General features: G+C 44.7%; 1 protein-coding gene and 1 non-coding gene across 2 annotated transcripts in view; both read right to left on the bottom strand.

The window, feature by feature from the left end:
* Positions 1–3,342: 3,342 nt before the first annotated feature.
* LOC138968338 (uncharacterized) overlaps positions 3,343–13,330 on the bottom strand; it is a 14,990-nt gene continuing 5,002 nt past the window's right edge. Inside the window, exons 4-9 of the mRNA XM_070340899.1 lie at positions 12,746–12,957; positions 12,025–12,147; positions 10,540–10,758; positions 7,448–7,639; positions 4,146–4,247; positions 3,343–3,545 (exon numbers count right to left, since the gene is read on the bottom strand). Coding sequence (XP_070197000.1) covers positions 3,388–3,545; positions 4,146–4,247; positions 7,448–7,639; positions 10,540–10,758; positions 12,025–12,147; positions 12,746–12,957 — 1,006 coding nt within the window. The 3' untranslated portion in view covers positions 3,343–3,387. The remainder of the gene's footprint in view (positions 3,546–4,145; positions 4,248–7,447; positions 7,640–10,539; positions 10,759–12,024; positions 12,148–12,745; positions 12,958–13,330) is intronic.
* On the bottom strand, positions 8,063–8,151 carry Trnar-ccu (transfer RNA arginine (anticodon CCU)). Its single transcript is given in 2 exon segments — positions 8,063–8,098; positions 8,115–8,151. It is a non-coding gene; the product is annotated as a tRNA-Arg (tRNA).

Genomic DNA, 13,330 nt, shown 5'->3' on the forward strand with positions numbered 1-13,330 from the left:
TAAGGTGGGTGCATGGGGACGGACATGTAGTAACAGATATATATGTTTTAATCTGTAATCTTAACACATGTGCTTAAAATTAGGAACAGATGCCATTCCACTACAAATACTGTCAGTCTGACAAAAACGCCCAGTGACACTGAACCCCTATCCCTTACAGAACACATTCAGTATACATGTACTCACTTCCTTTCGTCTGCGTTTAGTGAAAGCAGATCGTTCTGATGACATTGGTATCCGGTTTCTGACCTCCTGTGAGTGGTCAACAATTGTCGGAACTGGAACTGCGTTAGGCAACAGCTGTTTTGTGTGTGCCAGGTTTTCTTGCCGGCTTAACTGCGTTCGCATTGGAAGAAAGTGTCGCGAAACACAGCACATCGTGTTGGCCGTTTCCAGTTAATCAGTCTTGCTGCAGAAGTTGTAAGCCCATCGGAAAAAGGTGACAACTGATGCCTGAACCTTTTTTCTATACTTCATAGCTATCAGCAGCCGTGCGCATTCCTTCGGCGTGCTGTTGATGCTCGATTTAGGCAAACGCCCACTTGAGCGTAAGCTGTAACTTTCGGTTTCCAAACACTAAGTGACGTCACAGCCGGTTCTCGTCTACTGGCGGCCATTTCGAAGTCTCGTTTAGCAGACGAATTTGGCGGAACGTTTTTAATTAAATCACAATGATTAAGCTACGAATCGGTGAATTTCTTTACATTTTTGGAATCTTTATATAGGTGCATTTCTCTAACCTTCAGTCATCGGTTAGTGGTTCTAATAACCTTTAAAACAGCGTGGTCTGGTCCTTTAAAGAAGCAGAGGAGTAATTACGTGATGATGATGATGATGATGATGATGATGATGATGATGGCGGCGGTGACGACGACGATGAGGATGACGACGACTATGATGATGATGATGATGATGACGACGACAATGAGGACGACGACGACGACGACGATGCTGCTGCTGCTGCTGCTGCTGCTGCTGATGATGATGATGTATGAATGGCGTCATTCTGAAGTAATTCTTGAGTGACGTTGTGCCCAGTTACGACACAGAATTCAAGGCAACAGATAGCTTAAAACGCTTTTATGCTTTAATGGCTAAGTAACTTCTTCTTTTTCTTCTAAATGAGTGTTGTATATAACCATGCAGATTGTTCGTTCGTCATACGAAGGACAAGAATGCAATATTTTTAACACTGATTTTTGTCAAGCGTCAGGTCATCCCTGAGTTTCAGTAAGGCCACACACAAAAAATAGTCTGTTTACGGTATCCCGACCGACCCTATTTTTTCGCGCGACCCTAGACTTTTTGTGTGTGGCATTTATGAGAAAAAATTTTTAAAAAAACTTTGTTTTTTGGCAATATAACTTAAAATATGCTTTTTCGGAAAAAAGAAAAAAAAATCTCGACCTACCGACCCTATTTTTTTTCCTATGTTACCGTAAACAGACTATTTTTTGTTGTTGTTGGCCTAATGTTGACGACCCGGTGGCAATATAATGTTTCACTCCGACTGAAGAAGTGTATTCGAAACGCAGATCTACTGTTTGCACGTATACCGACTCGGTGAATTTCGTGACTTTGTTTTTGTAATCACTCGCAGGCGAAAGTGTTTTTGTTTTGAGTCGTTTTGCTTCTTTTGATTACTTCTGCTTTCTACTTCTTCTTGTTTTCATTTTTTAATCTTTCTGTTTTTCATCTGTGTGTGTGTGTTATTCTTTTTCTCTTCTGTACATTCTTGGTTTATTACCCTTTTTCATTACCCGTATCCCTGTACTGTCCCGTGTTTGCTTTCTTCTTTTACTTCTCTTGTAAGCTTCTATATTAAATATCAGCAAATTGGGCAAAACACACACGCTGAAAACAAAACGTGTTCCCGACGAGAGAGAGAGAGAGAGAGAGAGAGAGAGAGAGAGAGAGAGACTGGGGAGAGAGAGAGAGCACCGAGATAGAGCACCGAGAGAGTGAGAGAGAAAGAGAGAGAGGGAGAAAGAGAGCACCGAGAGAGAGAGAGAGAGACAGAGAGAGACAGAGACAGAGAGAGAAAGATAGAGAGAGAGAGAGAGAGCACCGAGAGAGAGAGAGAGCACCGAGAGAGAGAGAGAGAGAGAGAGAGAGAGAGAGAGAGAGAGAGAGAGAGAGAGAGAGAACGAACGAACGAACGAACGAACTTTATTACTCAAGGATGGAGAGAGAAAGAGAGAGAGTACTGAGAGAGAGAGAGAGAGAGAGAGAGAGAGAGAGAGAGAGAGAGAGAGAGAGAGAGAGAGAGAGAAAAAGAGACAGAGAGAGAGAAAGAGAGAGAGAGAGAGGGAGAGAGACTGAGAGCGAAGATGATGATCATCATTATCATCATTATCATGATGGTACTTTTAAAAGGATGGAGATTTTTCTTACAACCTGTCCTGACATCGAAACAATACAAACTTCTAATAAATGACATACAAAAAAGCAAGCAAGCAAACCAAAAAACCAACAGACACACACACGCGCACACACACACTGACTATATTAATACGTCGAGTCACGAACGAATAACCAGAGTAATTAAGTAGCTGCTGGTAGAGCTTGCTTTGTCACCTGATACTGGAGACGACAGACAAATGAGTTGTCATTCCCCTGACCGATAATAAAGGGCTAATAGATAATCAAAACACCTTCGCTGCACGCGTATGCTGACAGGGCACGAAGACGTAACTGACAATGCGTCCGCACGCTCAAACCACACCCTCCTCAGTGCGCATGACCGTTTTCTTTTTGGGATAAAGTGCCGGTGATCTTGGCCACGTTCTATTGGTTGTGGTCACGGTTGTAATAGCAGTTGCAGAGGTTAATGCAATTGTGTGTGTGTGTGTGTGTGTGGGTGTGTGTGTAAGTATGTGCGTATGTGTGTGTGTGTGTGTGTGTGTGTGTGTGTGTGTGTGTGTGTGTGTGTGTGTGTGATTAGGCTACACGTGCGTATCAGTGTGGTTCAGTGAGTCACTTTCTGCCTGCATGAGTGCGCGCGTGAGCCTGTGACTTTTGTCAAACCTCGTACTACGTGCAACATAGTTGTCATGGATATATGGCTTTATTAGTGAGCAAACTGCACATACACACACACACACACACGCCCCCCCATGGGCAGTCCATAAACACGTTCAGATGTAACGCATGTTTATTTCTTCACATCGAATTCAAATGCAGAATGGGAACAAGAGCACACACACACACACACACACACGCACTCACGCGCACACACACACACACACACACACACACACAAGCACTCACGCACACACACACACAAACACATACACACAAAACTCACGCGCATACACAGACACACACACACACACACACACACGCACTCACACACACACACACACACACACACAATATGTGATTTGATCACACCATAGTTTCTCTAAGCGTTTCAAAGTCCTTGTCTGTCATTGTGCGCAGATCCTTGGATTCCATAACATATTTTCTGGTAAGACAACTCTGTAATTCTGTGCCTCTTCGGTTGTTTGGTTGCCTCCCTGTGTCGTTTCTGCTTCGTCTGCTTTCTGGAGAAAGACAACAAGCATAAACCCGTTTTTTCCCCTTGACGTTTGAGCATGAAAAGGATACTCAATTGAGCCAAACCTGAGCGAATCTGTAAATGTTTCGCTCCATCTTAAGAAAATATATTTAGGCTATTGCTTCAAAAGACCAACACTGTACAAGTAACAGGGGCGGATCAGTTGCTTTGTGAGGGGGGGGGCACTTTGAATCAAAAGTGAATGTGATGGGCGCGAAGCGCCCGAATTTGCTAGGGGGGTCCGGGGGCATGCCCCCCCCGGAAATATTTTTTGCCCAAAGAAGCAAAATGGTGCCATCTGGTGCCATTTGAACTTAGAAATGGTCATAGAATCAGCATAGAAAAATCTTTTTTTTTTCTTCTCTTTTTTTCTTTTTTTTTCGGGGGGGGGGGGGCACGTGCCCCCTGTGCCCCCCCCCCTCGTCCGCCCCTGAGTAAGTCAGAACTACTTTAGTTTAAAAGTTCTCTTACTCTTCCTCCAACAACGCGTCAAAGTCATCATCATCATCATCATCATCATCATCATCATCATCATCATCATCATCATCATCATCATCATCATCGTCATCGTCGTCGTTGACCTTACCAGATCTGCGGAATACGAAGACTGCAGAAAGGATGACGATGAGAGTGAACGCAATCACCAGGCTCAAAGTCACTGGATTCAGGTACAGCTTACTTTTAAGTCCTGCAGAAAAGAAAAGGAACGCACATACAAACAAACACACACACACACACACACACACACACACGACACACGACATACACACACACACACACACACACACACACACACACACACACACACACTCACACACACACAATTGAGGGCCCCAAAGGGTTTAAAATCGTGATCGTGATTGGCGTTTTTTGACCTTTCTGTGACCGTGATTGCCGAAATTTCCATTTCTGTGATCGTGATGGGACTTTGCCCGTGATCCGTGATGACAAAAAAATCAAGTCTCGTGATCGTGATCGTCATTTGTTTTCGTGATCGTGATGGGCATTATTGCAAAGCATTTTATTTTCAACGTACATTTTTCACAGCTGTATCACTCTATGATCCTCTATTCGTCAAGGAGCCAATCCCGATTGAAGGGAAGCAACAACACATTCAGAAATATGATTTTGACAGCGATTGCTTCCCTTTAAGAGAACCAATCACACACAAAAAGAGATCCAATCAGAAGGCAAATTGCAAAAGTCTGCCAAACTTCATCCAATGGAAGGGCTTCGTGCAAAAGTTTTGAGTGTATTCAGTCAAATTCGAATTCGAAGATCAAAAATGGCGTGCAGCGGTACTGTCATCGAACTTCTGTTATATGTTGTGGATTCAAGCCAGACCAAAGCAGGAGGCGAGAATGCCTTTATTGGTGGAAAGGTCAGGCTACGGGTCGGTCTTTCCGAAGACGAAATATCAGTATGTTGATCTATGTTGCGCTATGACTGTTCTGAATGTAGGCAAAGATCTTGAAATTTGTTCAAGATCTTTGACTTTGAGTTTGAGTGAGATATCATTGACATTGTGACTGTCGACATTGCCACGTCCGGCTGTCACTTGCTCAGTGTGACCTCGACTGGCTCGAGATCGAGTCTGCGTGTAGCCAAAACCGAAACTAGAAATGTGTTTTTCATCCCAGCAACGTGGACACGCTTGGCATAGATTCTAATTGTCGCTTCTTTGCATTAAGCTTGGATTTATTTTAGCGCCTGTAAACTTTAATATCAACAATGGGTTAAATTCAGAAACAATGGCGGGGAGACGTGCCAGTTTGGGCAGAGATTTGGGTCACTTGATCCTCATGTCAAAGACGATCAAAGTCATGTTCGTTGGGGATTTTGTCAGGCATGCTACTTTTACGGTAATTGCCGGAAATCCGATAAAGCCGTTTTCAAAATCCGGTAAAGTCAAATTTATTCCGGTGAAGTTGAAAAATTTGCGCAAAAACAATCCGTGTGAATATCGCGAAACGCGACCGGGCGCCGGTCTCAATGAAGCCAGCGCACAGTAGTGTTGTTTTCACCAGTTTGGAGGTGTGTTGAATGGTGGTGGTGGGGGGGGGGGGGGGCTAAAATGGGATTTTTAACAAGATCACAACACTATTACAGCCCTGAAAATAATGCCCAGATTGCACCGATTTTAACCGTTTTTTGAAAAAATTTCCAGGGGTGTTTGCCCCCGGACCCCCCTAGTTGGCTCGCCTGCTTCGCAGGCTCAGGCTTGTGGCTTTGCCACTGGCACTGCGCGCTTCTTTCAGGTAAAACCATTTTTGGCCTGCAGCATCCCTGTTTGTGTTTCAAGGCCATGAAACCAGGCGATGGTGTACCTCAAATTGTATGGCAAAGTTGAAAATAAAGAACCCATCACACATACATGTACTTTAATTTCAATCCACCCAATAGTTTTTGAGAAAATGGGTTTACAAGATTTAGCTCTGGAAATGTGAAATTGTCCAAGTATATATTCATGTGTGTGAGTGAGGGTGTGTGAGTTGAATGTGTATGAGTGGAGAGAGAGAGAGAGAGAGAGAGAGAGAGAGAGAGAGAGAGAGAGAGAGAGAGAGAGAGAGAGAGAGAGAGAGAGAGAGAGAGAGAGAGAGAGAAAACAATGAAAACAACATTCTTGTCACAGTTACTGATTACAAATCATGATACGTATTTCTATGTGTGTATGAAAGAGAATTTAAAAAATAATAATAACAAAGTGCAACAGTTGTCACTTTGTGTTGAATAAACAATAGATCCAGAGGAGCGAATTACTGTGTGGTTGTGTTTACTTTGACACGTGCTTTCTGTACCTGCAACTTTTACCGTGACCGTGATTTGCCACTGGTGTTCGTGATCGTGAAAACAAAAATCAAGGTAACTGTGATCGTGAAAGCTAAAATTTCCCTTCCCGTGATCGTGATGATACCCCCCCTTTGGGGCCCTCACAATTGATGATACAAAATGTAATGACACAACAAGAAAATGAAACTATAATAACTAAGTACACGTATAAAATCTTAGACACAACAGCGGGGGGCCCGGGGCGCTCATGCGTAATGTGGTACTGTTTTGAGGAAAAGTTCAGCAAGATTTGTTCTGGCGGACATTTGTAGCGTCGGTGTAATAACAGTATGACCACAATGCTTTTGTGAAGGGCTCTGAGAACTGTCGAAAGTCGACATCAAATTGACATGAGCACTCAAAGGACCATGTGTCGGCGAGGAAACTAAAGTATACTTCCGAAAGTAAGAACATGAACCTCCTAGTCTTCAGACCCTCTGGAGTTCGACTGAGGGGATCTTAGGACACCTTATTCATTAAAGCCCCTTGACTGCTGGACGAATTTACGATAAGGACAAGATTTCATTTAGTCCTGTGAGGTAACCCTCATGGACATTCGGGCTGCTTTCTCACTAGGGGAAAGCGAGCTGCCAGACAGTACCAACGGCGGAGCAGTTAAGCCAGAAGGGGGGGAGGGGGTTACAAGCTGGGGTACAGAGGTTGGTGGGTCTGGGGGCAAAGCCCCCCTGAAGCTGAAGAATTTTAGCTATTTTATAACCAATTTGTGGCTTTTCTTTGATTTTAAACATGATCAACTGGTGTCAGCAGCCTCTCATTATTTCTTTTAAAGTTAGTATTTGAAGAAGTTTTGAGTTTCCATATGCTTCGACATATGAGTTTGAGCGGGGGAGGGTCGAAGGAGGGTTCGTGCTATAACTGTGACAATTAAACAATTAGCTGTTCCCCCGGCTTTACAGTTCCCAGATAGAAAATGTGTGGGTGGGTTTTTTTTTCACAGAAAGAATTTTTTTTTTACAGCGGGGGGGGGGGGGGGGGGGGGGGGGGGGGGGGTGGCGGCGGAACCCCTGTAACACCCCACCTGCACCACCTAAATCACACCTGCATTTCTTGCTCGCAGAGACTCATCACACCTGTCCTCCCCCTCCTCCTCCCGCCTGCAGTCCCTCCTGTCGTCACACCTTGCCAGGGACCACATTCGTACCTGGCGGGACACAGCGGCGGGAGGATCAAAGGCCTCACACTCGAACAGGTGAGAGGGTCCCGGGAAGTGCTTGGTCAGGTAGCACATGTCTGGAAGAACATGAAACGCATATGATGAAAAATCGCATACACACAGAACAAATCAAAACACGATTAATAGTGAAGGGGAACACAGATTGTGACAAACAAACAAACAAACAAACAAACAAACAAGCTCGGAAGGCAAATTCAAGAAATAATAAAGAGATGCGGATTCACGAGGCACAAAATAAACATAACGACTCATACAAAAAAATCATACATTCAAAACTGCCAAGTTAACAAGACCAAACATTAAATCACTTGTCAACAAGAATAACGGCTTATAAAACGAAGTGTTGCATATAAACTACACAACAAATAGTATAGCAACAGTGTTGCATATAAACTACACAACAAATATTATAGCAACACTTCTTGTTTGTGTGAGTGAGGAGAGAGAGTTCTCGAAAGTTAGTTTTTCTGAAAAAAATGCACCCCCGACGGGACTCGAACCCGTAATCCCCGGCTGACACACAACTATCTGTAGGAGGCCGGTGCCTTATCCATTAGGCCACAGGGGCTCTGAAAAATAAGTTTGCACATTTGACTAATAACCCATGTTTTTCTTTTCCCCAAAATTCAATCCCTTTGTAATACGCCAAAAATTACAACTAAATGATTTGTATCACATGGTTCAAAGTACTTTGATTAATATTCTCGCGTTGTTGGGGTTTAATTTTTTTTATAAATGATGGGTAAAAACCTTGGTTTGTCAAATATGCGCGCCAATGACGTCATTTATCTTTTCTTTTGGCGTCGCATGCATTCCTTTTTCGTCAAATAATGTGTCCCTTGATCGACTTCCACTTGGCATGGCTGGTCGAGACGAAATCACCAAAAACTATTTTAAACTCCTTTCTAAATTGCGCTGAAACAAACCATGTAAGCACACAATACGAGTACAGAAGACGCCGACAACGACGCCGACAACGACGCCACACACACACACCCGATCACGCGCGCGCGCAGACTCACAGCGCATCAGAGGTACCAAAGTCACACACCCCAGAGCCAGCCAGTCACACACACAGACAGACAGACACACATACACACACACAGACACAGACACAGACACACACACACACACACACACACACACACACGCACACACACACACATACACACAGAGACAGACAGACACACTGTCGAACAGACATACAGACTCAAAACTCTGTTCATTAAAAACATCAGGAAAGTGGGGCACGCCGTCATAGAGCCTGGTAGGGGAAGGTTGCCTAATATAGACCATTTTTTGTTTCTTGCTGATAACTAGCTTGTTTTCTTGCAAAGAAGTTTCATTTTGTGTTTGGTAGGCCGAATTAGAGTGAATTAGCTTTGACAGATATTCAGCAAAAATTAAATACAGACAAATTCATAAATGCCAAAATGGTCCATATTTAGGAGCCTCGGCGCCTAATATAGACCAATGAGGAGGCCTTTTGCGAATCACTGTGAAAAGCCCACAATACTTCAAAATAACATGATACAACTTAGTGTGCAAGTCAGACAATTTCAAATATGCTTTAGATTTATCTGTTTCGGGTTGATGAGAACATTATATGAAGCACAACAGGAAACTAAAGAAACTTCTCAAAATCAGAGTGAAAATAAATGAAATGTTCAACTTCCACGAAATAAAACCTATGTGTTGTAATTTTTTTTTAAAGCTCGAGGGCTAGTTATAGGTTATTTTTAGCAAGCAGACAGACAGACAGACAGACACGCAGACAGGCAGGCAGACAGACAGACAGACAGACTCACAGCTTTGTTCATCAAAGCCATCGAACAGCGGGGCACGCCGTCACAGAAGTACCACAGCCACACACCTCAGCGCCAGTCACACAGACAGACAGACAGACAGACACGCAGACAGGCAGACAGACAGACAGGCAGACTCACAGCTCTGTTCATCAAAGCCATCGAACAGCGGGGCACGCCGTCACAGAAGTACCACAGCCACACACCTCAGCGCCAGTCACACAGACAGACAGACAGACACGCAGACAGACAGGCAGACAGACAGACAGACAGACAGACAGACAGACTCACAGCTTTGTTCATCAAAGCCATCGAACAGCGGGGCACGTGAACGCCGTCACAGAAGTACCACAGCCACACACCTTAGCGCCAGTCACACAGACAGACAGACAGACAGACACGCAGACAGACAGAAAGGCAGACTCACAGCTCTGTTCATCAAAGCCATCGAACGGAGGGGCACGCCGCCACAGAAGTACCACAGACACACACCTCAGCGCCAGTCACACTGACAGACAGACAGACAGATACGCAGACAGGCAGGCAGACAGACAGACAGACTCACAGCTTTGTTCATCAAAGCCATCGAACAGTGGGGCACGCCGTCACAGAAGTACCACAACCACACACCTCAGCGCCAGTCACACAGACAGACAGACAGACAGACACGCAGACAGGCAGACAGGCAGACAGACAGACAGACAGACTCACAGATCTGTTCATCAAAGCCATCGAACAGCGGGGCACGCCGTCACAGAAGTACCACAGCCACACACCTCAGCGCCAGTCACACAGACAGACAGACAGACAGACAGACAGACAGACTCACAGCTCTGTTCACTTGAAAGCCATCGAACAGCGGGGCACGCCGTCACAGAAGTACCACAGCCACACACCTCAGCGCCAGTGACACAGACAGACAGGCAGACACGCAGACAGACACGCAGACAGGCAGACAGACAGACAGACAGACTCACAGCTCTGTTCATCAAAGCCATCGAACAGCGGGGCACGCCGTCACAGAAGTACCACAGCCACACACCTCAGCGCCAGTCACACAGACAGACAGACAGACAGACTGACAGACACGCAGACAGGCAGAAAGACAAACAGACAGACAGACAGATATACAGACAGACAGACAGACTCACAGCTCTGTTCATCCCAGCCATCAGGACAGTGGGGCACGCCGTCACAGAGGTACCACAGCCACACACCCCAGCGCCAGTCGTAGCGAGGCACGCGGGGAGAGATGCACGTGCCATCACGACACAGGAAACAGGTGCTGCCTTCTGGCGGCAAAAGCTCAACATCCCTGTGCTGCTGCTGCTGTTCTTCCTCCGAGTCTTGTTGGTCCAATAAAGTTGTCACTGAAAGGCACAGTGCAGCTCACAGCCTTCGTTTTGCGTTTTTGTTGCAACTGAGTGCATTTACAGTTCAAAAATCCTCCGATGGTAGTAAAACAAACCCAAAACTACCCAACGACGACATATGTGAAGCTCGACAGTTTCTTGTTCACGCCGAGTGCATAAATTAACCTAGTTATTACGTGGTGTTTGGTCGGAGCACAGGCGGAAGGTATCGTTCACTGGACCACTACTTACATAGTAGTCTTTCTATGTAAGTAGTGGTCCAGTGAACGATACCTTCCGCCTGTGGTCGGAGTTCGATTCAACTGAGTGATTCCGGCCTCCATTTTGTTTTACACAAACTCATGATAACGTCTGACATAGTTTGCTAGTGACGTGTCTTTTTGTGCATGATGTGGTGATCTACCTGATCTAAATTTAGATCCAAAAGTAAAAAAATCGCAGTTCTTGACTGTTTGGGTGCAAGTCAATGAAACTTGGTAGTTCTTCTAACGGATAGCTGCCTGAGGTATGACTAAAAGCCCCAGGGGCTCCGTGCACCTGGATTTGACAAGTTCAGTACCTTGAAAGCAAAATATGGCGTTGAGGTCAGTGATTGCGATTTCATGGAATGTCCAAACAAGTATTTCCTTTCAAGTAGGAAAACCCGTTGCAAAACAAACAAAAAATGATTCTGAGAAAACAGCGTCAACAGTTTTTAAAATGGTGTCAAATGTTAATAACATACTTTGAAAACGATTTTATATATATATTCCAAGGAAAAGGTTGACGATGACAAAATTACATCGCACAATCATTCTATGGTATTCAAAATACCTAAAAATGCTGAGAAACCCAAAACACTATTTTGGACGAAAATGTCGTGCCATCTCACGCTTATTGTAGAACATGTATGTCTCAATCTATACATTTCGCTTGCAGCGCACATCCAAGACTGATACGTTCAAAGTGAATTCGGATATCTTCGTATTCATCATTCCTCTCGGCCTATAAATAATGTATTTAAATGTCTCAAATGACACAAACTGACAAAATACTAAAAGTTCTTGAGCCTGATGGAAGTATTTTCTTTTCTTTCCTTGATTTTATTTTGAGCGATTCAAATATATACACCTTAACATGTACACCTTTAGGTATATTTGACATCCCTCCGTAAGGCCTACATTGCGAAAACATAACAGATGGAAATGCCTACACTGTAGAAGGAACCAGGAAAAAAGCTCTTGAACAGCCCATTGTCCACAGTAAAGATCTAGCTGTAGGTACCGTTGGCAAAGTCGTAGCAGTATTCATCGTGTCCGTTGTGGCAGTCCTTGCGACCATCGCACACCTGAGAACGAGCAACACATTGGACCGGAGAACACTGCATCTCTCCTTCACCGCAATCAACTGTAAAACATCAATCAGATTGAAATATGTGGTAGGGAAATGTATGTTATGTGAATTTGAACCGCCGGCTCTGACTTCCGCACACAAATAAATTTAACATACCCTCAGCGATGGGCACACACACACACACACACACACACACACACACACACACCGGCACACACACACACACAAATATACACCACAGCCCTTACCTCGATTCCCCGTCAATGTTAAAACATCTAGTCAAAACTTGACTAAACGTAAAAAAGGAGAGATGAAAAGGAAGAAATAAACATTCAAGAGTGGAAAGACAGAATATTTACAGGGCTGGACCTAGTGTATGAGAGGGAGGAGCTTCCAAAATTAGGCAGGGGTACAGAAGCTGGAAATGCGGGGAGTCGGGGGGGGGGGGGGGGGGTGGGTTGCCCCCAAGATGCTGTCGGAATTAAGCCTTTAAAAGGGGTCTTTTTATGTCTCTACCTGAGAAAACAAGGTACATTTGTCGGGTAAGCCGGGTTTGGGAGTGGAGGGGGAGGGCGTCTTCCGGAACCCAGGACCCCCCCCCCCCCTCCTCCCCCCCTAGATTCAGCCCTGGTTTACACAATCCTGCATTTACCTTGACGCAAAGACTTTGCGCTCAGTCGAAGTTGTGTAGACGTGACAACACCAGCACTCACCACGACCCACAGATAGTTAGCACGTGAAACGATTTCCGTGGCCAGCGTCTCTCCACAAAACTTGTATGACGTCAGAGATTCTTGACCAATCGCTGAAAAGTCGTTGCCAATGAGGAGATAGTGCGAAGCGAAGGCACAATGTTGCTCCTCTCTGGTAAAAAAAAGAAGAAAAAAAAGAATGATAACAAATAAAAACAGATTAGAATATAAAAACAACTCGTGCTTCTGAACAAGAGTATTTTCACACAGAGGAAAACAAACAAACGAACGAACAGTTTAAACACAGTGACGAACAACAAACAAGGTTATTTTTCTTCGTGTCTGTCAGTCTGTATGTCTGTCTATCCAGGGGCGGATTAGGAGGAGGGGGTTGGTGTTACGGGGTTCTGGAACACCCCCCCCTCCCCCGGGTGTCCAAGAAAAAGAAATGTTTAAAATCAAGGATAAGCCACACATTGTTTATAAAATAGCTAACATTCTTAAACAGCTACCGACCCCTAGACCCCAGGTTGTAACCCCATCCC

This window comes from Littorina saxatilis, linkage group LG1 (assembly GCF_037325665.1).
Source record: "Littorina saxatilis isolate snail1 linkage group LG1, US_GU_Lsax_2.0, whole genome shotgun sequence".
NCBI lineage: Eukaryota > Metazoa > Mollusca > Gastropoda > Littorinimorpha > Littorinidae > Littorina > Littorina saxatilis.